This window comes from Tamandua tetradactyla, chromosome 10 (genome assembly GCF_023851605.1).
Source record: "Tamandua tetradactyla isolate mTamTet1 chromosome 10, mTamTet1.pri, whole genome shotgun sequence".
Classification (NCBI taxonomy): domain Eukaryota; kingdom Metazoa; phylum Chordata; class Mammalia; order Pilosa; family Myrmecophagidae; genus Tamandua; species Tamandua tetradactyla.
This window is the reverse complement of record NC_135336.1, coordinates 88,147,579-88,174,914: the sequence shown is the minus strand read 5'-3', so window position 1 is coordinate 88,174,914 and position 27,336 is coordinate 88,147,579. Positions and strand designations below refer to the sequence as shown.

The 27,336-nt window shown below is 35.5% G+C and overlaps 1 protein-coding gene across 5 annotated transcripts in view; it reads left to right on the top strand.

Annotated features, from left to right (window-relative positions):
- The window catches only part of LTN1 (listerin E3 ubiquitin protein ligase 1), a 111,796-nt gene that overhangs the window by 64,919 nt on the left and 19,541 nt on the right, over window positions 1–27,336 (top strand). For 2 of the 5 annotated variants that reach the window (XM_077118787.1, XM_077118788.1), the window contains exons 25-30: window positions 3,288–3,474; window positions 7,043–7,214; window positions 8,117–8,337; window positions 10,037–10,231; window positions 11,135–11,302; window positions 14,700–15,965. In XM_077118787.1, coding sequence (XP_076974902.1) covers window positions 3,288–3,474; window positions 7,043–7,214; window positions 8,117–8,337; window positions 10,037–10,231; window positions 11,135–11,302; window positions 14,700–14,762 — 1,006 coding nt within the window. In that variant the 3' untranslated portion in view covers window positions 14,763–15,965. Of the gene's footprint in view, window positions 1–1,698; window positions 1,839–3,287; window positions 3,475–7,042; window positions 7,215–8,116; window positions 8,338–10,036; window positions 10,232–11,134; window positions 11,303–14,699; window positions 15,966–27,336 lie in introns of those variants that run through there. The other 3 variants (XR_013158632.1, XR_013158634.1, XR_013158633.1) reach the window with 3 other exon arrangements.

Here is a 27,336-nt window from a genome sequence, read left to right as displayed (position 1 = left end):
TGTGTGATGTAGTGAGTGTATAGTGGAAACTGAAGCTGAAAGGGTAATTGAGGGCTGAATAATAAATGGCCTTAAAATGACTTTTTTAAGAAGTCAGAACATTATTTCATAGGAGATAGGGGCGCTCTTAGCCATAATGTGAAGCATGAATTGAAAAAAGAAGCAAGCTGAGGTGGAGATCATTCCAGAGGTTAACTGTAACAGCAATGACAGACAGTGTAGAAAGCAGAGAGATTTCAAAACTGGTATTTGTAGGATTTAGTGACCATTTGGTATGGAATCAAGAAGAGTTGGTACTTAAAGTGGAGTTGATGAAGTAAAGGCCACAGGGCAGAAGCTTGGAGAATGCCAGTTGTCTTAATTTCTAGGCAGCTGTGACAAATACCACACTGTGGGTTGGCTTAAACAGAGGGAATTTATTGTCTCAAGAATTTCTGGGGGCTGAAAGGCTGTGTCTTCTCAGAGTCAGTAGCATTCTAGTTGACTGGCAATTCTTGGGTTCTTTGGCTTTCTTGTCATGTGGGAATATTGTCCCCTTTCTCTTTTGGGTTTGGTTGTCTTCCAGCTTCTACTCTTCCACATAGGTTTCTCTTGATAAGGCCTTCACTATAGGATTAAGACCCATCCTGATTCAGTGGGTCACACCTTAACTAAAAATAACATCTTTAGTAGGTTTCTGTTTACAAGGGGCTTACACCCACAGGAATGTGATAAAGAATAAGAACATGTTTTTTGTGGGTTACATGTTTATTGTCTGGGAGGAGGAAGCCACGTGGAAGGATCACAGTCGGAAAGAAAGAACTGAGCTAGAGTGCCATAGAGAAGAGAGTTTGAAGGTAGGGTTGGTTAACCAGCAGAATCAAGTGTTAGAGAAAATATGTAGAGGATGCTGAATGTGAACAGATAATTAGATTTGATGACCAGGGAGCTGGACTATCTTTCAAGAGAGTGTTTACCCTGGGGCTAGGGAGGATAGATTACTGTACTAATTTACAGGATGGTGAGGGGCAGGATACAGTGGACAATAATTTGAGGGGTATGCAGATACTTGGTAACTATAGAATTGGATTGAATTGAATTAAATGTTGGCTTGATGCTAGAGAGAGTAGAATATAAATGGATAATTTTTTCATTTTTTGGTGCATGGTCTGGGAATCAAACCTGGTCTCCTGCATGGAAAACAAGCATTCTACCACTGAACTACCCATGCACCCTAGAATATAAAAAATAAGCTATTTATTAAATGCTTACTACTCTTGGTTGGGTGCTGATCCTCACCACAAATCCCAATATGCAGTGTGGGTGTTCATTTCATTTTATAGGTGAGACAGTTGGTTTAGAAGCAGAAAGAATTTAGCTAAATTCACTTTATACGTAGAATTTGGTTGTGGACTCAGACCTCTCAGATTCCAGCGGCCTCATACTTTGTGCTGCATTACAAAAAGATTTTTAGATACTTGTTCTTAAAGAAGAGAGGAGAAAAGATATCTTATCCTTGTTATTGCAAAGATAACAATGTGAAGATCAGTAACAATGCAAGCTTAATCAAGGGCATACATCAAAGGCATTACGTGATAAACTACCTGTGACGTTGAGGAAGGACAAGTGGTTAATGGTAGGGTAATCAAAGGAGGATAAAGGAATGGGAAGCTTTGAATGGCAGGCTAAAGGAATTTTTGTTTTGTTTTGTTTTTTTAGCAGAAGTGACAGGATCTCAGTTATTACAAAAATTAATCTACAGTAAGGTCTTTAAAGGGAATAAGAAATGGGAAAAAACTGGAGAAGGGAAGAAGACCAGTAAGGAGACTATTTCAAGGATGGCACATGAGGTGATGAAGGTAGGATCCATAGGTAGCTGTGAGAATGGTAATGGTGATTAGTTTTAGTTTTTACCTAAACAGGAAGTAGTTGTCTCTCATATGTAGCATCAGATCTAAACTTTTAAGTCCTTTATAATCTGGGATCAAACTATCTACTTTGCTTTTTCACTATTAGTCAACATCAGTTTTCAGTTGTAATTCTCTTCCTTATTCTCACCTCTGTCTCCTGACTCGTATTCGGAGTTCCTCAGCCCATTCGGTTATATCTGATCACTACATTTCCACACTGAACTTCCATTTAGGAATCTTTACCATGGTGCTCACGGACAATGTGCTTAGAAAGCGTAACGCTTTCATTATTTTTATTTTATGCCTTATTTGCTTTACAAAAAAACGGATTTTAAATTTCATACAGTTTTAGGGCACATAACAGAACAGTTGCAGATGAAGAGAAATTCAACACTAACTTGACTGGAGAAACCCATTATACAAGGGAGCTGTTAGTAGACATTAATGGTATGCTGTCAACTTCCTGGCAAGTGGGTTTAGGTCACAGTCACATAGGGTAAATGAAGGGACTAATGAGAAGAAAAACTGGAGAAACTGGTTGGATTTAGATTGTAGATAAGTTTGAATGGAATGATTGGGAATTTACATTTTATTCTTGGACATTGATGCATTATCAAAGGCTTTTGGTTTCGGGGAAGTAATGTAATTGTGTTACCAAGTGTCAAAAGTTATTTTAAAACCATTTTTCCATATGAATCAAACTCAATATGCAATGAAAAAAACTTACACAGGTATTTCATTCTTTGAGAATTTAAGTTTACCTGAAAGTGTTAACGAGTACAATAGTTCACTAAAGAAGAAATAACTTACATTTCCATGAATTAATGATTTTGTGAATGTTAAATTTACTTTCTTGAAAAGAGATACAGTCTTTTGTTAAAAAGTGCATCGTTGTTTCTTGTATATATCTCTTCTGATTAATGGTAAGGATTGTGACATATATTGATTTAATATTGCTAAGTAAATAAACAATATGAAATAAAAACTAGGATGAAGTGGCAAAGTTCAAGGTTCTTCTCTTTCCTTTTGTAGGATGCTAAAGGCCTGGTAGGACTTGTTAACCCTAAAAGTTTCCCCTTGATTAAGCTGAGGGACTTTGGACTAATTAATGATCATTTCTGGGTGTGTGATTTCTTTTCATCTATAAAACAAAGTTGATGTTTTCTAAGGGTTTTTCCTTTTTATAATAACTTTTATATTCTGCAGTTGTCCTTATGTGGAATTAATTAGGAATCATAATTGGATCTATAAAGGAGAATTTTTTAAGAAAGGCTTTTGTTCTTTCTTGATTCTAATTACATTATTCCTAAAATGTTGTAGTTTATAAATACTGTTGGTTTGTTAAGGGATTAATTGTGAAGACAGTTGTGAAGTTTTTATTTATCATTGATTTCCTAGGTCACCACCAGCAGCTCTGATGTCTCTTCTTAGCACTCAAGAGGACTTACTAGAAAATGTTTTGGGGTGTATTCCTGTTGGTCAGATAGTAACTATTAAGCCACTGAGTGAGGACTTCTGTTACGTTCTGGGATATCTCCTCACGTGGAAATTAATACTTACTTTTTTCAAAGCCGCTTCATCTCAGGTAAATATATGACAGCTTTTGCCCTAAAACCCCTTCCTTCCCCTCCTCTTGACAAAAATCAGTGCCTTACATTTTCATATAATCTTATTTTGCTAACTTCAGTCAGTCTTCTAAATTTATTCCTGCCCCCACCTCCTCACCCCTCACCCACACATGGTGTTAAACACACACAGACTCACAGACACACAGACAGACACATACAGTTTTTGCAAAAGTATTACTCTCTGGAATGTCGTCAGGTCAGTTTTTTTCCTAACCAAATATGACCTCCAAGTTCTTTTATTGCAGGAGAGAAGATTTATATACTTTAATTTTATACTACCATAGTAATAATTTCAGTAGAATTAGGTCTTACTTGTTTTTTCCTTTGGTCAACTTCTAACTCTCTTATGGACATTTTAGTTGATATATTACTAGAAATGTACGTTGTTTGAAAATTAGTGTTTAGAGAAAGATCTATGAGCTATTGCCTGTGTTGAATTCAAGCTGTTAGCCCTAAAAGGGTGAAAATATTTTATGAAAAATGATTCTTGCCCAAATTATTCTAGCAGCCACTAGATGTCTCTCTTGTCTCATGCTTAGAAAAAAGGACCTCATTGTTCAGAAAGGAAACTGGAAAGATCTCCAGTTTTTTTCTTTTTTAAGGCAGATCTCCATTTGAAGAATACTTGATCAAAACTTGATTTAATCATCTACTAACATGTATGTGACTTCTTTGAAAGTGTGACTAAATATTCATAGCATTCATTATCCAATGTAATTTTTTAGAATTTTAAAATTATAATTTATGTTGTTGCCCTTAATCTATACCTCTGTACAAATATATCAGTATATGTTTCTTTTCCTTTGTATATATAAGGGAATATCAAATAACGGGCAATATTGGTCTACTTGTTAAATAGATTAGTCATAAAAGTTTGTGACGACTTAGTTTTGTTTGCTGATTATGTTTTTCAAGAGGTTATGTTTTTCAAGAGGTCTTTATCAGATTTTTACATTTGCTTTTTTTTAAATATTTTTATTTAAGAAAACAAACAATACACTTAGAACCACCAAAAATATCTTAGTTAGCTTAACCACAGACATATTTAAATGAAGTATCCATATAATCATTGTAAAACCTGTGTTTGCACAGTAAGTTTCATTAACTAATGTAAAGTTAAGGCAACAAGGAAAAATCTACAAGTTCAGAAAGCAAAGTTCTTGAATTCTAAATATTGAACACTAACTTAAATATCATTTATTCCTGATCTTTAAAAACTTATAGTAGGTTTCAAGGTTCTGATGGCACTTGAACTGAGCTATGGATAGATAAGCCAGAATAACCTGGTAAATAACACTAGCTGAATCCTGAAACAAACTGAGAATTAAAAAAAAAAAAAAACCTTTAATCTGCCCTAAAAATCATGGGTTATTTACTTCTGAGAAACAAAAAACTGCTAGTGAATCAAATTGAGTTAGAACCAAAGTATATATATGTGTGTTTATATATGTATGTATGTTTGTGTGTGTGTGTGGAGGGAATGTTTTATAGCTTTACTGTGATATATTTCACATACAATAAAATTCACCCATTTGAAGTGTACAGTTTGGTGTTTTAGTATATTCACAGTGTTGTCTAATTTTAGAACAATTTCAGTAACTCAAAAAGAAATTCCAATTCCATTAGCTGTCACTTCCTATTTCCTCCCAGACCTGGAAGCTCTGGTAACCACAAACCTATATGTTCTGTTTGAATGGATTTGCCTATTATGGATATTTTACATATGTGGTCTTTTGTATTGGGGTTCTTTCACGTAGCGTAATGTTCTAGCATGTTTCAGTATTTCATTTCTTTTCATGGCTTATGTCCCATGTATTGATATACCATCTTTTGTTTATCCATTCACCAGTTGATGGATATTTAGATTGTTTCTACATTAGGTTATTATGAATAAAGGTGCTGTGGACATTTATTTACAAGTTTTGGTGTAGGTATATTTTCGTTTCTCTTGTGTAAATATCCTAGGAGTGGATTGCTAGGTCATATATATGTATTTTTTCAAGCCCTTTGATATGGATTTTTAAAAAAAATTCTACTTTCCTTATGTATCATAAATAAAAATAAAAAAATTATGCTTTCCCTCCAATTTTTTATTTTAAAAATATCCAGATTTACAGAGCACTTAGAAGAATAATTCAATGAAAAACTATATAACTTTGTCTTAGATTCACCAAATATTAAGATGTCACTGCATTTGTTTATGCTTTCTCTTTTTACTTTTTTCTGCTGAATTACATGACAGTAAGTTGCAGATAAGATGCTTTAACAAAAATATGTAAGCGTATATCTCTTAAGAACATGAGCATGTTTCTTTAGAAGTGTAACATAATTATCACATTTAAGAGATTTAATTTTAGTGCAATAATATTGTCTGGTTTGGATTCAGATTTCCTTAATTGTCCCAGTATTGTCATTTATGGGATTTTTCCCCCCTCCTCTATTCAGGATTCAGTCAAGAGTCATGTTTGCATTTGTTTGTCCTGTTTCTTTAGTTTCTTTAACCTATAATTCCATTACCTTTCCCCTGCTTTCTTTCTGGCCACTGACCTGGCCAGTTTATAGCTTGCATAAAATTTAGATTTCTTTGATTGTTTCCTCATGAACGGATTCTGTTTAAATATATTTGGCAAGAGTACTGACTACACAGATGGTGGTGTGACTTCAGGGTATCTTAGGAGGCACATCATGTCAGTGTGTCCCTTTATTGGTGATGTTAAGTTTGATTATTTGTTAATGATTGTGACCCCTAGATTTCATCATTGTAAAAAAAGATAATTTGATTAATATATTTAAAAAATCAATTCTAAATCCTGTGCTTGATCCTTGTATTTCAGCATCATGTTGTTCAGAAACTGTGACTTTGTACTGTAAGGAAATCTGAGAGTCTTGTCCTCAAGGAATTACTGGTATAGCAGAAGAAATAACTTTAAAATAGGTACAAAGACCAAGTAGCTACAAAGTAAATGTGAAGAAATGCAAATTTTTGCTATTGAGGAATAAGGAGTTCTAAAGCGCTAGTCCCACACAAATGCTGATAGTGAATCCACTGGAGTATTTGATATAGGGTGGGGTCAGCCATGAAAATGGGATTAGTTTTAAAAAGGAATTTGAGAGATAGAAGGTATGTGGTAGGGAGGATCCTGGGGAAGACTTGAAAGGAGAGTTGAGAAAATCCTCTCTGGTGAATGGTGAATAGGTTTTCTTGACTCAGAGGTTCCAAGCTGAGGAATTAGTTAGACAGTTTCTGTAAGATGTTAGAAGTCTATTATCTAATAAAGAGGGGATAATAACAACATTTGCTAGTTTATCAGGAACCAAGAATAAGCAGTGCCATCAGGATGGCACATTTGGAAAGTAAGAATGTAGCATGTATTTTGTAGTACTCTTCCATATAAATCTAAGTATTCTCATTCCTGCATTTGTTCATTAACTGTTCTTGTACAACCTGTTGTACCTTGATTTGTTTTTATCTGTTGCTTTCTTGGTGTGTTTGGGTTTATTAACAGATTCTTTGCTTTTCAACAGCTTCGGGCTCTGTATTCAATGTACCTTCGGAAAACAAAGAGTTTGAATAAATTGCTCTATCATCTCTTCAGGCTTATGCCAGAAAATCCTGCCTATACAGAGTCAGTTCTTGAGTTCCCAAATAAGGACTCTAAAACATTCTTTACTGAGGAGCTCCACTTGAGTATTAGAGGTCAGTAAGATGTGTGTTAGTATTCTTTCCTGGAGAGTGGGTTTAGACTAGGTTAGATTATCCTCTACCCTGAGGGTGTGGAGAATTACCCCAAACAGGGGTCTTGGCTATGAGAAAGGTGAAAGATTTACCATATTTCTCTAAATAGAACCTATCATTAGATCTTATGGGTAAGGTTGTGAAGAATTTAATAACTTTTTCAGACTTTGTGTTGAGACTTTTATCTTTTACTCTGTAACCACATATTTATTATGTGATAATGTTTTGTAGGCATGTAACTAAGTAGGTTTTAGTTGAAGAAACAAAGAGAGGTAAAATTCATATTGTCCCCTCCTAGAGCTCAGATTTTAACTGAGGGGATAGACATGTATGTATCTAGCTGTATACTCCAGTGTTATAAATTATTTACTAAGAGCAGGAATTCTTTAAATGCCTTGGAGATCTGTGGATGGAGCTACATCTCATGAGTTTTCAGGTGGGTATTCTAAAACTGCGGCTTAGGAGCTCAGTGAGTTTTGGGGAAATTAAGGAAGCCAAACTCCTTTTCATAATTTATAACAGAGAATCTTTTTTCCTTCCTTTTTTTTCTCCTTTATTTTTGTTTTTGTGTTCCATTTTATTTGTAGTCCTTTGTGCAAAATATAGAATGCTATTTCTAGGTATATTTCTGAGTTTCAGTTTTGATTTGATTTGATTTTTACTTCTTTTGTCATTCTTATGGTTCATTTCGCATATTGGAGGAAGCTAGTACTCTTAAAAGTTGTGGTTTGTTTGTTTGTGGTTTGTTTTATGGGCTGTAGCACCATCATTGAACAATTAAAGATTATTTTCTAAGGAAAATACTAATAGTATGCTATGTAGGAATTATATGTTACTAACTAAGAATTTGTTTTTTTTCTCAGAAACAGCAACACTTCCATACCATATTCCACACTTGGCTTGTTCAGTCTATCATATGACATTAAAAGACTTGCCCGCCATGGTTAGACTGTGGTGGAATAGCAGTGAGAAGCGTGTTTTCAATATTGTAGATAGATTTACAAGCAAGTATGTCAGCAATGTGCTTTCTTTTCAAGAAATATCTTCTGTGCAGACAAGTACACAGCTGTTTAATGGCATGACGGTTAGTATTGACTCGACGTCTATAGAAAGGTTTTTGAATATTGGTTGTATTTGTCATTTTAATAAATATCATCACAAAATTGTAGTCTTTGGTTTAGAAATAATAGACGTTTTTGTACCTTATTTTCTGAATTTTCAAATTTCAGTATTACTTAAAGCATGGATTGAAATGGTGGTATAATTTTATGAGTTCATTTATGCACCAAGTTGTTTATGAGTGTGCATTAGTTTAGTCAAAATATTTATCATGTTACTTTCTAGATGCCAGTCACTGTGTGCCACTCACTCGGGAAATGAGCAGTTGGTAGGTCTGGATTCTTGTCCTGTAATAGCACACAGTCTAATTGGAAACTGGGAAGTGTCGCATTATGAGCGTGAGTTCTGTGGGATCAGAGTAGGAGGAAGAGGTTACATTGGGCTGAGGGGATTAGGTGAGACTTTATGGAGGAAGATTGCTTTTGAGGTGGGCAGAATTTTGTCTGTGTAAAATAAGGGGAAAGACTTTAAAAAAATATTTTTATTGTAAACCTTAAATACACAAACTCCTTGACATACAAACATTCTTTACATGTTATACAATCAGTGGCTCACGTTATCAAAGCATAGTTCTGTATTTATCGCCATGATCATTTTTTTGAACATTTGCATCTCCAGGGAAAAAAATTTTAATATGTATTTCACAGTAAGTGAAAAAGCCGTGTAAATGAGAATGTGGCTTCTGAGATTACCCAAGGAATTATAAATAACTACTATTCATGTAGAGTAGGATTCCTGATGGGAAGTAGCCAGACAGCAGATTGATTAATACATAATGAGTTAGGGCCATATTGGGAAAAGCCTTGAACAACAGTCTAAGATAGTTGATTTGTTCAGCCACTGCAGATTTTTCATTCAGGCAGTAGCATAGTCAGAATTATCTGTGAAATTGCTCTGACTGCAAAATATTACATGGGCTGTTTGCATAGAGAATGGATTCAAATTATAGTTAGTGAGACTATTGGTTTAGATGCCATGAGTGATAAGAAGAGCCTGAGCAAGGCAGTATAAGTAGGCATATAAAAGGGGGGAAATGTGAGAGATTTTGTGCTGATTTAGCCAAATTTGCAACTTACTAATATCTGGAATGAGTTAGAAGAAGGAGTTTCAGATCATGCTGTATTTTTCAGTCTGGAGGTAAGAAAGTCAGAAGTCTAAGTTTGTAAAAGATAATAATTTGTATTTTAGCTATGTTGAGTTTGCAAAGCAAACATGAAAACCAAAACCAGGTAGAAATGTTCTTCTAGCAGAGGATGATTGGCTCTAAAGCCCAGAAGAATTCTGTGATAGAGGTAGATTTGGGGGACATCTAAGTAGATATGATAGTTGATACCCTGGGTGTGGAAGAGAAGGGATAATTACTAACACTTAATTTGTCTATTCAAAAACTATTTAACTATTATGAAGCAGGCCTAATAAAATAAAACATACTTTTTGATGAGCAGTATATTTCTTTTAAAACAACTTTGAATGTCATAAAATCACTATAAAATATTCCAGATATTTAAACCTATTTATTACATATCTCTTGTCAAATAAATGAATGTATCTGCCTGTATTTCCTTGAATGAAGACTTTGACTGCTAATGGTCATCCTATCAAAATGCTTTTGAATGAAAGAAAAGAAAGAAATTTGCAAAAATACTACCTTCCCTATGTTATAGGTTAAAGCTCGAGCTACCACTCGAGAAGTAATGGCTACTTATACTATTGAGGACATAGTTATTGAACTGATAATACAACTGCCTTCAAATTATCCACTGGGTTCAATAACGGTGGAAAGTGGAAAAAGAGTTGGTGTGGCTGTTCAGCAGTGGCGGAACTGGATGTTGCAGTTAAGCACTTACCTCACCCATCAAGTAAGGTTCTGCTTTATGTATTTGATTCTCCAAACTAGAGAAATACTGATAATTTATTACTTGAAAGGATAATAAAATCTAAAATACATCTCGTCTGCTTAAAATCAAAATAAAGACATTATATTTCCTTGAGTAAACACAGATCCATGCTTAAATAACTTAGATCTGCCAGCTGTTTTAATTTTTTAAGGCTTTAGGATTTATTTTCTAGTATTTGAGAGAAATTGACTTTACCTCATTAACATTGTAGAAAATGTAGAACACTATGTAATATTAAGGAAATTGTTTAAAAAGAATCTTTTTGTAAGATACTGGACAGATGATGCCTTCAGCTACTTTTACTGTTCCATTTCAACTCTCCTTTGTGGTTAGGGAATTCCCAGTACTTTCAAATATAAAGGATTTGGCCTTTAAACAAATAATAAATTTTCTCTAGTTATGCATGCATATTGTGATGTCTCTCAAGAGTTCTGCAGTAAAGAAAAATGATTTTAAAACAAGGTGTCCACCAATTTTACAGAGCTAGAACAGATCAGCACTTGAAAAGGTGAGATAATTAATATCGTCATTTTCAGTTAATAATTAGGAGAACTGAACTAAATGATGTAATTATTAAAAGGGTTTCATCAAACAACATGCTGAGACTATAAGATTTAAAGTATTGGTGCAGAAGCCTTTCTTTCAAGTCTGTCGTTAATAGAGAAAAATTATGTCTGGTCCTAAATCTTGGGAGGCCATTTTAAAAACCAACATTCTTAAAACTTAGAACATGTGAGTATAGCCAAGCAGATTATCTTCTCTAAGAATTAAAATTCCAATTTGAAAATTTGTGAAATTTAATGAAAATAACATTGATGGTCCACAGAGTATTTTGACTTATTTTTGCCCCCTTCTTCTTAACAGAATGGCAGTATTATGGAAGGCTTAGCTTTGTGGAAAAATAATGTGGACAAACGTTTTGAGGGTGTTGAAGATTGCATGATCTGTTTCTCAGTCATCCATGGTTTCAATTATTCTCTTCCCAAAAAAGCATGCCGAACATGTAAGAAAAAGTTCCATTCAGCCTGTTTGGTAAGTCTTAAGAGAAATTAACTTAATATTTTATGTATATTACATATATGTGATACCTAACTTTGCAGAAGAAAACAATGAATATCAAACTTGTAATTGTAGTTAATGGTTATCTAATTTCTTGTAATGTGTAAAAGAGAATTTCTAATTTACTGAGACTGGTAGCATCAAAGCACTTTAGTAAATGGATGTTTCTAATATAGCTCTCAGCACTCGAGAAATGGATGATTTAGGAGACCTAGACCTTAAAGGAGACTGAAAGAGTTAGGATAAGGCTGCTGGAATGCAATGTTCCAGAAATGGGTTGGCTTTTTCAGTGGCGATTTATTAGTTACAAGCTGCAGTTCTAAAGTCATGGAAATGTCCAAATTAAAACATCAACAAGATGAAGAAAGGCCGTTGGCATCTGACACATGGGAACAGGTCTGCTGGTCCTTTACTTCTGGGTTCCATTGCCTTTAGGTTCCATCTGTCCTTGCTTTCTTCTCCTAGGACACCTGTCTGAGCTCTCTGTCCTGTGGGTCTTCTTCTCTTAGCTTCTCCAGAGCATTTTTTTCTCTCTCTGTGCCCTTTACTCTGTTTCATCGCTCTGTCTCTCTGTGTTTTCTGTCTTTATTCTCTTCATGGAGGACTCCAATAAAAGGATTAAGATCCTCACATCTCCATGGAAACAACCTAATCAAAAGGTCCCACGCACATCAGGTCTTCACCCATGGGGATGGATTAAAAGAAAATAGGTTTTTCTGGGGTAAATAATGGCTTCAAGCCAGCATATATCAACCTCTGGGCCCCCAAAGACAGTTCTTTCCATATGCAAAATACATGCATTCCATCACAATGTCACAAAAGCTTAAATCATTTCAATAACAATAAGTAAGTACTGAGTCTTATCAAAATCAGTTGCAAACATGGTTTGTCCTAAGGCAAAATTCTCCTATAGCTGTGGACCTGTGAAATTTAGACCAAGTTATCTGTTTCCAATATACAAAGGAGGGACAGTCATAGGATAAATGTTCCCATTACCATAGGGAGAAATTGAAAGGAAAAAGGGGTCAAAGGTCCCAAACAGTTCCTAAAACCTATAGGGCAAGCTCCATTTGATTTTAATTAGAGTTAGAGAATGATGTTTACCCTTAGAGCTTAAGAGAGCAGCAGCCCACCTTCTCCAAGGTCTTATGCAGTGGCCCTGCTCTTTCCAAACACTGGGCTGAGGGTTGCAACATTGGTGAGCATTGGAGAGACCTCTTTGTTTTTGATTCCACCCTTTTCAAGCATCTGAGTGGCACCCAGACTCTATGCAATCTCAGCAACACAGGCTCACCCCTGTCCAAACAGTGCAGTTGTGGCCAGGCTTTCCTCAATTAACAGGGAATGTGCTTCATCCTGTTGAAGCTTGGGGCAACAACACACTTCCTGAACAACGGGGCAGAAGGTTACCCACTGCAAACTCCAGGGCAGGCTCACCCTTTCCACGTACATGAGTGGATCTGCTCACCTGGCCGAAGGTGTCTTCTCTCCAGACCTTGGCTTCCAAGGTTCTACCTTTGAATTAATTTTTCCTTCAGTCTGTCCCTTTTCTGTCTCTTTTAGTCCAGATTGACAGTGATTCCGTTCATACATATCTAATAAAAAACTAGTCACTTTAGCATGTAGTATACAGGGTCCCATCCATCGATTAGTAGGACTTCTCACAAATCCTTTCTGCATAACTTCATTTCCAATCCTGGCTTTCCTGACATGGCTACTGTTTAAATCCTCACATGGGGCTCTATTCTCAGGGCACTCGCCTTCTGGAACCTCAGAATTTTTTAAGCTACCAGTTTCTAGTTTCTTTGTGCCCAAGAGTTCACGTTTCAGCTTATCCCTTTCCTCTCGTCCTATACACTGCAAGGAGAAGCCAGGCTGCATCTTCCACATTTAATTTGGAAATCTCTTAAGCTAAGTATCCCAGCTTGTCTTTTTCAGATTTTCCCTTGCATCCAACACCTGCACTTAATTTTGCCAAATTCTGTGCCACTTTAAAACAAGGGTCACCTAACTTCCAGATTGCAGTGACACATTCATCATTTTTAAGGTCTCATTGAAAGTATCTTTAGAGTCTATATTTCTACCAACAGTCCTTGAAAGCAATCTTGGCTTTTTCACTCAACCTCTTCACGATTCTTCCAGAATCTTCTCCTTATCCATTTATAAAACCATTTCAGCATTTTGGTATTTTTCAGTACAAATTGCTTACATCTAGCACCCCAAAATCTGTCTCAGTTTGCTAAAGCTGCTGGAATGCAATATATCAGAAATGGATTGGCTTTACAAAGGGGATATATGAAGTTATGAATTTAAAGTTCTAAGGCCATGAAAATATCCAAACAGGCATCAAGAGAAAGATACCTTCTCTCAAGAAAGGCTGCTGGCATCTGGGGTTCCTCTGTCATGTGCCTACATTTGCTGGTCCGTCTCTCTAAATTGTCTCTGGACATTTCTCTCTTAGCTTCTCTCAGGGCATTTTCTTTTCTCTGAGCTCCCTACAAAATGTCTCTGCCTTTTATACTCTCATAAAGGACTTCATCAAGGAGATTAAGACGCACCTTGAATGGCCTGGGTTACATCTCCCTGGAAACAACCACAAAGGTCTGCACCCACAGGGATAGATTAAAAGAACATAGGCTTTTCTGGGGTACATGACAGATTCAAACCAGCAAAGGTAGGAATGTTGACAATTTGGAGGGAGGTCCATTTTTGCAAGGCACAATAGAAATTGGAAGTTAAGAGGCAAGGGAAGGAAACAAAAACTAATATTTGCATGACACAGACCAAGCTTTTTTATATTAGACCTTACAGAGATAATCTCATTTAATTCTTTTTTTTTTTTCGCATGGGCAGGCCTTTGGGACTGAACCTGGGTCTCAGACATGGCAGGCGAGTATTCTGCCTGCTGAGCCACCATGGCCCGCCCTCATTTAATTCTTAAACCAGCTTTACAGAGTGGAAGATGGTCTTATTCCTAGTGTGTAAATGAGATAACAGGCTTCAAAAGATTAAGTCAGATGCTGAGGAATTTTTACCTAGGAAGCGGTGCGGTTATTTGTCATCACAGCCGTTTATTCTTTCAAATAACATATTGATAGGACAGTTGCCTTATATTTAGTTGTTTCCCAGAAGGGCTTGCTTAGATATCTTAGTGTCTGTGTGCATGAGCCTAGATAGAATGAATTGTTCATAATGTTAGCCTTTGGAAGAAATATTCAGTTTTGTTGGTTTTTGAGAAAAATGAGACAAAAATTTTAGTATTCTCCTTTTTTCACTTTATCTCCTTTTTCACTAAGTAACCTAAGATGTGTATGTGTAAGATGACAGCTTTAAAAAGTTCTTTTAATGTTAAAATCTTTTTCTTTTTCAGTACAAATGGTTTACATCTAGCAACAAATCCACTTGTCCACTCTGTCGTGAGACCTTTTTCTGAGATATTTTCTTTCCTTGGAAATGTGGTGCCTGAAGTAAATCAAGCAAAGGCATCGGATTTGGATCCATCTTAAAGTATTGATGTGAGGAAGCCAGTGAGCATTACTTTTAAATAGGATCTTCTCTGGAAAAGTATTTTGGTTGATGTAATGATCCTAAAATCAGGTTTACTTACCTTTAGATTACTTTGTAAATGTTGGAAAACTTTTCTTTTACAAAAAAATATTACATAATTGAGAGGAAATATTTATATTAATAGTTTAATCTATTTGTATATTTAAAAATAAAAATCCTAAATTACGTTATTGGAATTTGTGAAAGCATTGTACTATAACTATATTATATTGAGGAAGCTGTCCGATTTGTTAATCTATGTTGTAGAACAGTCTAAGGGAGACAAAATGAATTGAAGTTAATGATTTACACCTACAGATATTTTAAAATTTGTTATTTATTAGTTTTGACAACAAAAGTAATTTGAAATATTCTGATATTTGTAGATGTTTTTAATGATAAAAATGACCCTGAGCTATTTAATATAGCTTATCTTAAGCTATTTAAAGTGTACCCTGAAATCCTATATAAAAGAGTGTAAGCTGAAATGTAAGGTGCCTCCATTTATCAAGGATTATGAAATTCAGAAAATTAAGTTTATGGTCTGATGCTTTGCTTGTGGAAGAAGAATTTCCATGTTATTAGTGAAAAATGAATTGTCAGTGGATTTATTACCCAGTTTGAACAAGTCTCTTTAGAGTGAGAATTTGAGAGAAGTAGAACTAGATCATTTTATTTATGAAACAGAGTGGTAGTAATCCCTCTAATAAGTTGGAAGAAGTAAATGAGTATTTCTAAAACATAAGGTCTGGCAGGAAAACAAAAAAGAAGGGATTTGGGGGAGCTAATTTTTCAGCCTTCAAAAATGAAAATTAACAATTTCATTGTTAAGTAAAATTCATTGTAATAGACTGAAATGGAGTTGGTAAAAACCTGCCTTTTGCCATAGCTCTATTATCCTTAAAAATTGTACCCAAGATATAAAAGTGTGGAAATTTAAAACTTGAGGTTAATTTTATTGCATTCTTCTACTACATGGGAAATTAGCATATCCAAATGACTAGGTTACTTGAGATCAGCTAATCATCTCTGTTGCAAATGTTTGATTGGCAGAAAGCAACTCATGCTAAATAAAATTGCTTACCATCAACTGGGTACAATGAGTATTATTGAAATAGTATGCATGTGGTTAGAGACTTCATGAGAGTACAGTATTACGAATGAGTTGCCGATTTCTTGAATTGTATTTGTAGGTTCAGTGTCCTACCCACTTTTGTTTGTCTCCTAACGTTTTCTGTATAGTCTTTATCTCCTAGTTTTGAGGTTCAAGGAATCAGTAAGTGAAGTACAGATAGCAAAATTCTACTACCTCTTCTTAATCCCTTTCTTAAAGTATTCTCTTTCTATGTCTGTCTTTGACATAGAAGTCCCAAAGAATTGTATTACTTCTTTGAAAGTTACACACTTTTCCCTTAAAACAGATTTTATAATGAGGCTTTGCTTAAGACTTTTCTAGTACTGGTACTTCTTGACTTCTGTCCCAAACCCCAAGTAGACAAGGAAAGGGAAGAATGGAGCATTGTTTTACCCCATTTGTATTAAGGGTATCAGGCTCTTGGTGAAACATTATAATTAGGTGTGGTCCCTATTCTTCATATTTAGAACTCCTGACACATTTCTTAAAGACATGTAAGTATAAATGTAACACATTTCTTTAAGACTTGTGTTAATTTAAAGCTTGTTACTATTTATATGCTAAAGAAAAAGCTTTCTAAAGCTAGACTGAAATTTAGAATACCACATTAGTTAAATTTATTTATACTACTAAATAAGTAGTGTTGACAATGCTAACAAAAATGATAGTATTCCTTAAAAACCATATAAGGACTTTTTTTTTTTACATATAAAGACTTTTTTTTATTGCATGAGATTCCAACTTGTTAGCAAAATTAATTTAAAACCCCAAAGTAAATAACAAATTTTAAACTTATTTTTGACTCCTTATTTATCACATGTTCTAATCTATGTACATAAGTTTCTGTGGCGTTAATAATTAATGTTATTATTTGATAAATTTTTGTGGTGTGAATAATTGTCATTTTATTGTTATACCACATGTGCCCATTAAACTTCTTTTTAAGTATAAAATATTTCAAATACACAGAAAAAATAGTAAGAATAATATAAATGCCCTAATACTCTTCACAAACTATTTTGCCATATTTGCTTATGATTTTTAAAGAAATAAAATCTTACTCTTTTGTACTCCTTACTGATGCCATTCTCTTCCTTTTCTCCCTAGAGCTATTCTGAAGTTGGTGTGAATCCTTCCTATTTTACATTTTATACTTTACCACGTGTTTGTATCTGTGAACAATATATAACAGTTTCTTAAAATTTATATTCATGATACAAAAAAAGTTTATGTTTGTAATACAATATGTAATCTTTTGTAACTTGCTTTTTTTTACTCAGCATGATGACTATATCATGTTTATCTGCCTGCTTCCTCACTAATGATTATTTCAGTAATGTTTTTTGCCATTTTGAACATGTTTCAAGTGTGCGTTCTTGATTATGTTTCCTCATGCACATGTGCTAGATAGACAGTTAGGATATATGCCTACATATGGGGTTTTGGGTAGTGGGATTTGAATGCTGTATGACTTTAGTTGTTGTCATATTGCTCTCCAGGTGGTATGCACATTTGCTCTCAACAGCTATTGAGGAGACTTTTGGTTTTTCTACCTCATCACCAATCCTTAGTCTTAGGAAGTTTTTTAAGTGTTTCACTGAGAGCTGTGAGATGGTATATTTTTGTTTAAATTTACATTTCCGCTTACCAAAATCCTAATTTTTCCACATATTTATTGACCATTATTTTGTGAATTATTTTCTATTACTTCACCTATTTTTCTATTGGACAAAACTTACCTTCTTGTTATTCATAATGCTTTTCTGTTATAGTATGTGGCTTGTTTTAAACATGGTCTGTAGCTGTCTTCAACTTAAAGAATTTTTCACTTAAATATAGTTGTATCGATTATTCTTTTCCCTTAGTATTATTGAGCTTTTTGGTTTGAATTAATTTTTTTCTTTTTCTGATTAAAAAAATTCTATTATAGTTTGTTCTTACAGTCCTAAGTTTCAAACTGTGACTAATTCACCTGAAATTAATTTTTGTGATTGTTTTGAGGTAGAAATCTTGCACTGTGTTGATAGCACCCTTACTAAATAGTACATGCCTTTCCCATTGACTTTATAGTGCTTTCTCTCTTATATTATCAAGTCCCCTTGTATGTGTAGGGTGGTTTCTGAGCTCTATATTGTATTCCACTGGTCTATCTGTGCTAATTCTACAAACTTTTTTCTTTTTTTTTTTTGAAAAAAATGCTTTATAATTAATCTTGTAGGGTATGTGGTAGGGTAGGCTAATCTTGTTCTCCAAGTTTGTTCTGACTATTCTTTTTTTTTTAAAGATAAAGTTAATTTTAATATTAACTCAATATATCTAAAATATTATCACTTTTACATGTAATCAATATAGCAATTTGTTAGTGAGATATTTTATTTTCTTGTACTAGGTCTTTGAAGTCCACTGTATATTTTATATCTACATATCAATTTGTACTAGCCACATTTCAAATTCTCTGTAGCCACGTGTGACCTGTGGCTAGTGTGATGGGTAGTGCAGCCCAAGGAGGCAAATAATCATACCCTGCTTCTTTCTGCACCCACAGAACCCACTCAGGGCCTGATATATGTGTAAGACTCAGTAACGAGTCTCCGCTTATTTAATGGATAAAATCTTAAGCATGAACATCTCTATCAGGCAATACTCCCAGTATTACATCTACAAAAAGTGAGGCTCAGGGCAGTTAAATCCTGCATCAGAACTTAAGAGGGCAGAGCACATCCACTGCAAGATGTTCCATTCAAAATTCAACACTCATTTTGCTTCAGCCACTGTGTGGAGTTCTGGATAACTAGTCAGCCAGGATTGCGGTTGGATTATCAAGGACACAGCTGCAACAGCTTCTCTGAAGCATATTTCAGTTATGTGAAATAACTTTTCATTTTTGTGAAATAAAATTACATGTATCTTGAATTCACATATATTACAAGGAAATGAAATTCCCCAGAATTTCCCCTTTCCTGTCTTCCATTTCTTCATTGTAATTGTTTCCTTTTAATGCATTGGTCTTTGGTAGTTACTTGTTTCAGTTGTCTGCTGAGGGAAATGAGGTTGCTAGGGGAAAGCAGTTGAGAACTAAAACAATGAAGCTCAGAGCAGGGGAGCAGCAGGCGGCCCTTGGCTGGGCATGACAAAATTAGCCAACTCTCTTGAGGCCAAGTTTTCTAGGCTAGGCCAACCCTGATCTAAACCAGTGCCCACAATTCTCCTCATGGTGCAATTTGTTTTCTTTGGGAAATGGTGTTTTCCAGGCATCTCGATATGATCCAACGAAAGTCCCCACATCACAAACAGAAGCCTTTGAAGGCTAGAATTTGAGATTTACCAGTAATGCCAAGATCATAAAGTAGTGCTGAATCTGCAGCTCCAGGGCCCGTGGCTACATCTGCTTTGTCTTGTAAGCATTTGCTCTGTACCATCCTAAAGATCAGGTTCCTCTGCCTCAGTCTGGAAGAATGTCTTTCTCCAACTTTGCAAAACAGTGGCCGTGCCCCTGTGTATAAGCCCATAAGCCTTTGGCTTGCAACCAAAGGACTTCCATGTTACTGGGAGAATACACTCAAAATTACTTCCCAGGCTGCTTATTCAGTCTTTCTTTTAAAGGTTGGACTTTGTTACATTGTGATTAAAGTTTTCTTTTTATTAATTGCCTTTTTCTCCAAAATGGGCTCTTGTCCGAAAACTTTTTTTTCTCCTTTCCTCCAAAAAATTAATGAAATTTGCAATTCTTTTCAACCTGATAGTTTAGTAGTAGTATTTTTTTTTCTTTACCTGTATGCAAATCCAGCTGACTCCATAATATATCTATTCTATATCAGTGGCTATCTCAGAACGTATTTAAGCTTTTAGAAGTTTTGGGTTTTTGGAGTAAAATATCCTAGACTTTCTTTAAAGACTCAGAATATCGTAGAAAAGGAACTCAGGAAAGTACTTTTGCAGCCTTCCTTGTATATTTTCCCAAAGACAGAGCCAGGTTGCAGGATGGTGATTAACAGGTCATTTCATTCATGTCCAACACAGCATGTTGGCTGATCCACTGAACTCCACAAAGGGCAGGGTCTGGACTCTGAAGACCGGCATCCTCAGCTCCTCTGTCACATGAGAAGGCACATGCTTATCTGCTGGTCTCTCCCTTTTCTTCCAGTTTTCATTGCTTCCAGCTTCTGGCTTCTGGCTTCTGGCTTCAGGTGCTTCCTCTCTAAGCTTCTGTGTGTTTCTGTCTTTTAGCTTCTGTCTCTCTTAGATGCAATGTGTCCTCCTCTTTAAGCTTCTCTAGGGGCCTTTTTTCTGTCTGTTCTGGCTATTCTTGACTTTCCTCTTTCATATTAATTTTAGGATCATCTTGTTAAGTTTCATAAATAAATCATTTGGGGAGTGTAATTGGAATTGCACTAAATTTATGTTTTGTCATTTTTTTCACAAAGATTTGTGTATATTTTAAAATTTTATTCCTGAGTACTTTTTTAGTATTAGTTGGTACTGTGAATGGGATCTCCTTCTTTATTGCATATTTATGTTTATTCCTAATTTTTGGTATCAATATTTATTATTAGTTCTAATATGTAAATGATCTCATATCTTCTATATGGACAGTCATCTGATAAGGCCAGTTTTTTTATCATGTTTTATTCCTCGTATCTTTTTGAAAGAAACAAGATCTTTGTTTTTGAGTGTAATCTTCCAGAGGCAGTTTTGCTAGCATTCTAGAAGTTATTGGACAAACAATATTTACTGGGACTCTATGATTTGAGAAGACTGTATCTCCTAGTAGTAGAACTAACAATTTTTTAATAGAATGAAAAGATTACATCTTTTTGCAACAGAAGAAAAAATAAATTATATGTCTTTTTAGGAAAGGATATCACAAGTATTATTGAAAGCAGTAACTTTTCTCAGTAAACTGTTTAGTTATTATAAGACACATTCCCTCTCAGTATATTTAGCCCAGGCTTTGTCACATAGTCTTGCATACAGTGCTGAATTCCATTCTTGCCTTTGGTATGTATCTTTTTTTTTTCCCCATGAACTATATCAATACTTTATTTAATAATGCAGATTCTGTTGCTAAACTTAAAAAAAAAATCTTCATTGAGAAATATCCACACACAGTCTCACCATATTATGCAATCAATGGTTCACAGTCTCATCACATATTTGCATATTCTTCACCATGATCATTTTTAGAACATTTGCATCACTCCAGAAAAGAAAAAAAAAAAAAACTCGAATATCCCATACCTCTTACCCTTCCTCTCATTGAACCACAGTATTTCAGTCTACCCAGTTTTTATCCTTTATCTCCCCTTATTATTTACTTATTTTATCCTTATTTTATTTTACTTTATTTACTCATCTGTCTATACCCTGTATAAAAGGAGGATCAGTCATGAGGTTTTCACAATCAAATAGTCACATTGTAAAAGCTATATAGTTATACAGTCATCTTCAAGAATCAAAACTACTGGAACACAGTTAAGTAGTTTCAGGTACTTCACTCTAGCCACTCCAATACACCATAAACTAAAAAGGGACATCTGTATAATGCATAATAATAACCTCCAGGACAACCTCTTGACTATTTGAAATCTTTCAGCCACAGAAAGTTAATTTTGTCTTATTTCCCCCTTTTGGTCAAGAAGGCTTTCTCAGTCCCATAATGCTGGGTTCTGGCGAACCCCAGGAGTTCTGTCCCACGCTGCCAGGGAGATTTACACCCCTGGGAATCATGTCCCACATGGTAGGGAGAAGGCAGTGCATTCACCTACCGAATTGGCTTAGAGAGGTCATATTTGAGCAACAAAAGAGGTTCTCTGGGGGGTGATTCTTAGGCATAATTATCAGTAAGCTTAGTTTCTCCTTTGCAGGAATAAGCTTCTTAGGGGCAAGCGCCAAGATTGAGAGTTCAGCCTATAGAATTGGTTGTCCCCACTCCTTGCGGAACACCAGGAATTCCCCACATGGAAAAGTTGAATATTTCCACCTTTCTCCTCAGTTCCCCAAGTGGACTTTACAAGTACTTTTTTATTTTCTGCCAAATTACTTGGGACATATCAGGGCATCACCCTAACCTGTACAAACAAACAAGATTTCACGCCCTATTCAAGATTCTTTGTTATTATGGTGTTCAAGTAAACTGACTATACAAGTTAAATTAGATAATGTGCTACCCAAAATATAAATTTTGCACCAATTAAACATTTCTCCCTTTGGTCTCGCACAGAGGTAGAAGTTTGAAAATATGGGCCATATCATCCTTTACCCAGTATTGTGATTTACCTTATTCCTATCCAGATCAGCTTTATCCATATCTCTAGATGAAGTCTAATCACTTTTTCAGCTTTTTAAACAATTGCTGAATGAATTAATGCTGACTTCAGTGCTCTATTCTGAGTCTCAGATGTGATATAAATATCCAATGTTTCAGGGAATGAGCAAGTTATATACAAATAGCTCAGTTATCTCAGAATTTAGAAATATCAAGTTATAACTGAATATATATGACTGCTGTAAGAACTTACAATCTAGGACCCTTTACAATAGGCCCCCAACCTGATAACCCATGCTCTTGACTTCAGTTTTCCAAGTTTCTATATTATAGTTGGTTCATATGAGTAAGGCAAGATAATATTTGTCTTTTTGTTTCTGCCATTTCATTCAGCATACTGTCCTTAAGGTTCAGTCACCTAGTTGCTGCCTCACAACTTCATTCCTTCTTGTGGCTACTCAGTACTGTTCTATGTGTACACCACAGTTCCCTCTCAGTCATTGTACCCTTAGGCCACCTCCATCCACTGCAAATCACGAACACTGCTGCCATAAACGCCAGTGTACAAATGTCCATTCGTGTTCTCATTTTCAGTTCCTTCAGGTATATACCTAGCTGCTAGATTAAGATTATATGGCAAACCCACCCCTTACATCCTGTGGAACCACCACACTGCCCTCCAGAGGAGCTGCACCTCTCAGCTGCCCTAGCAATAGTGAATAAATTTTTCTCCACATTTTCTCTAGCATTTGTTTCTCTTCATTTTTAAACAACTTTTTTTTGCACATGATGCAATCTGACCTAAGAAAAAGACATGGCTTCACCACCATAATCTATATGAAGATATTTCCTTTTCTTCTGCAAAGAATCCATACCCCTCCCTCGTGCTCCCCACTTATTGACATTTAGTTTTGGCATAACACCTTTTGTTACATTCACTGGAAGCATATTACAGTGTTACTGTTGACTGTAGACCCTAGCTTGCATTGATTGTACTTTTTCCTGTATACCATCCATTTTCAGAACCTTGCAATGTTGATGTTCTTCCCTCATGCAAAAATGTTTTTATGTTTGGACATTTAATCACCATCATTGTCTACTCTAGACATTCCTAAGCTATACCATCTCAGTCTTTTTCCTCTTTCTTTCTGTTTTTATGTGTATCCCCAGCCTTCTCCCTCAACCATACTCATAATATACTTCATTCAGTGTACTTATATTATTGTGCAACTGTCAAGACAGTATTGTGCTATCTATTTCTGAATTTTTACAGTCCTTTTGCACAATCTGTATTTTTTCAGCACCAAATGCCCAATCTCTACCCTTGTTCTATCTTCTGATAACCTATGTTCTTAACTTTAACTCTCAAAGTTCATTCATACATAGTATATTAGTGAGACCATACAGTATTTGTCCTTTTATTTCTGGCTAATTTCACTCTGCGTGTCTCTAAGATTCATCCATTTTGTTACATACATCATGACTTTATTGTGTTTTACAGCTGTGTAATATTTCATTGTATGTATACACCATAGCTTTTTTTTTTTTTTTTTTTTTTTTTTTTTAAGGTGCATGGTCTGGGATCGAACCTGGGTCTCCCACATGAAAGGCGGGCATCCTAGCCACTAAACTACCCAAACATCATAGCTTTTTCATCCACTTGTCTGTTGATGGACATTTGGACTATTTCCATCTCTTGGCAGTCTTAAATAATGCTGCTATAAACATCAGTGGGAAAATATCCATTTGTGTCCTTGCCTTCCAGTTCCTCTGAATATATACTTAGTAATGGGACTGCTGGGTCATATGGCAATTCTATACTTCAGCTTCTTGAGGAACTGCCAAACTTCCTTCCAGAGCAGTTGTACCATTTTACATTCTCACCAACAGTGGATGTGTGCCTCTTTCTCCACATCTTCTTGAGCACTTGTTGTTTTCTGCTTTTTCAATAATGACCATATCTCATTGTATTTTTGATTCACATTTCCCTAATAGCCAGTGAAGTTGAGCATCTCTTCATGTGCCTTTGAGCCCTTTATATTTCCTCTTCTGAAAAATGTCTGTTCACATCTTTTGCCCATTTTTTAAAAAACTTTTTTATTGAATAGTATAACATATATACAAAGCAAATAAATTTTAAAAAGCAATAGTTTTCCAAGTACTCTTCAACGAGTAGTTACAAGATAGATCCCAGAATTTGTCATGGGCTACCATACTATCCTCTCAGATTTTTTTCCTTCTACCTGCTCCAGAATATGGGAGGCTAGAAGGCTTATTTATTTTTTTATCACCATAATCAACTTTTTTCTTTTTTTATGTGAAAAATAACATATATACAAAAAAGCAATAAATTTCAAAGCACACCACCACAATTAGTTGTAGAATATATGTCAGAGTTTGACATGAGTTATAATTCCACAATTTTAGGTTTTTACTTCTAGCTGCTCTGAGATACTGGAGACTAAAAGAAATACCAATTTAATGATTCCGCGTTCATACTGATTTCTTAAATCCTGTCTTCACTATGATTCCACCATCACCTTGATCTTTCTATCCCTCTCTTTAGGGGTGTGTGGGCTATGGCCATTCTAATTTTTTGATATTGGAAGGGTCTGTCACTAATATGGGGTAGGGAAATGGAACTATCTGATGTTCTGGAGAGGCTGGGCTCTCGAGGTTTCAGGACCTATCTGGATCAGGGACCCATCTAGAGGTTGTAGTTTTCTGGAAAGTTACTCTAGTGCCTGGAACCCTTGTAGAATCTTATATATTGCCCTAAATGTTCTTTAGGATTAGCAGAGTGCTCCTGGTTGGGGTTTGGCAGGTTATGAAAGGTAGCAACGTCTACCTGAAGCTTGAGTAAGAGCAACCTCCAGAGTAGCCTCTCAACTCTATTTGAACTCTCTCTGCCACTGACACTTTATTAGTTACACTTCTTTTCCCGCTTTTGGTCAGGATGGAATTGTTGATCCGACAGTGCCAGGCCGAATTCATCCCTGTGGGTCATCTCACGTGTTGCCAGGGAGAATTTCACCCCTGCACATCATGTCGCACATAGAGGGGAGGGCAGTAAATCACTTGCAAAGTTGAACTTAGAGACAGTGAGTCCACATCTGAGCAATAAAAGAAGTCCTCTGGAAATAACTCTTAGGCATATGTATAGGTAGTCTAAGCTTCTCAGCTACCTACATAAGCTTCACAAGAGTAAGCTTTGGGATCGAGGGGATACCTATTGATTTGGGATCCCTTAAGTTTGACACAGTATCAGGGGATTCCCTGATGGGAAGGTTTAATAGTTTCATATTCTTTCTCCCATACCTCAAGGGACTTTGCCAATACTTTTTGAGTGTCTGTTTAATACTCTAGGATGTATCCAGGTATTACAATAATCTATACAGGATTAAAGGACCTCTTGCTTATTCTGGGCTCCCTGTGTTTCAGTTGTTCAAATGAACTATACAGATATCTTCAGGAGTTACATTGTGCGCTACAGAAAATTTCAGTTCCAGACCAAATAAACCTTTATTCCTTTGTTCTCAAAGAATATCTGTGGTTCTAAAATATAGACAGTCTTCCTTACCCCTATGTTCTGAATTACTTTACCCTCAACCTGTTGAGGTTTGTTCTTATCTCTAAATATCAGGATATATATATATATAATAGTCTCTCGAAATCCAGAAATAATAATCACCACTCTGGACTTAATGTGTCTGCTCTAAAAGCTTACAATCTAGGCCCTTGTTTTCTTATAAGCATTTTCTACAGGTGACCATAACATTCTTGTTTTTTTTTGTTTCTGGCGTATTGTGCCTCACCAAATGTTCCACATGTTTACTCACATCGTTGCATGCCTCACAACTTTCTTCCTTTTTGTAGCAGCTTAACATTTGTACGTAAGTATACATCATTGTTCGCCAATCTACTTCTCAGTCAGTGCATCCTTCACCCACATGCTTTCATCAGGCATCATGTATAGTGCCCAAAGTCCACAGTCCATCAATATTCTCAATTTTAGATAATTTCATTGTTCCCAAGAGAAAGAAGACCAATAAACACACCTTTGCCAAATAGTAAATCTAAACCTCCTCTTAACTCTTGTCCCTCCCTCCATTATTTACCTCTGCTGTTGCTGTGGTAGTGCTGATGTTTTCCTTTTGAACATAGCCCATAGTATGCAATAGCACTTTCCCCCCTGTACCCTGGATTTAAGCAGTCTTTGTACAAGAATCATACGTTTAAAGTAATTCTTGTGAAAACTAATTAGTATTTTTTGTGTTAATCAGTGGGACACTTAGGTCTGTACCTTTCAATCTTGTTCCTCTTCAGTATGGTAATATTACTTTTAGACCCACTAGAGAACCACTTTCATTTCTATCTGTTCCCTTACATTGGAGTTCAACCTCATTAGCTAACCATTCACCCATCTCTAGCTTTTATATGTCTCTAAGACTCTTATTTTCTGTATTATAAGCCTCTGATTATACCTTTATGGGGTCATAAAAGTGTAATCATACAGTAGCTATCCTTTTGTGCCTGACGTATTTCAGGATTATGTCAAGGCTCATCCATCTTGTCATGTGCTTCAGGATGTCATTTTGTCTTACTGTTGCATAATATTCCATTATATGTATATATCACATTTTGTTGATCCACTCATCTGTTGATGGGCATTTGGTTTGTTTCCATCTTTTGGTGATTATGAATAATGCTGCTGTGAACATCAGTGTGCAAATGTCTGTTTGTGTCATAGCTATCAGCTCTTCTGGGTATATACCAAGTAGTGCTATTGCTGGGTCATAGGGCAACTCATTATTTAGTTTCTGAAGGAACTGCCAAGCAGTCTTCCACAGTGGCTGCACCATTATACATTCCCACCAGGAGTGCATAAGTGTCCCAGTTTCTCCACATCCACTCCAACATTTATAATTTCCTATTTGCTTAATAGCAGCCATTCTTATAGTTGGGAGGTGTATCTCATTGTAGTCTTGATTTGCGTTTCCCTTATAGCTGATGAAAATAAGCATCTTTTCATGTGCTTTTGAGCCATCTGTATTTGCTCAT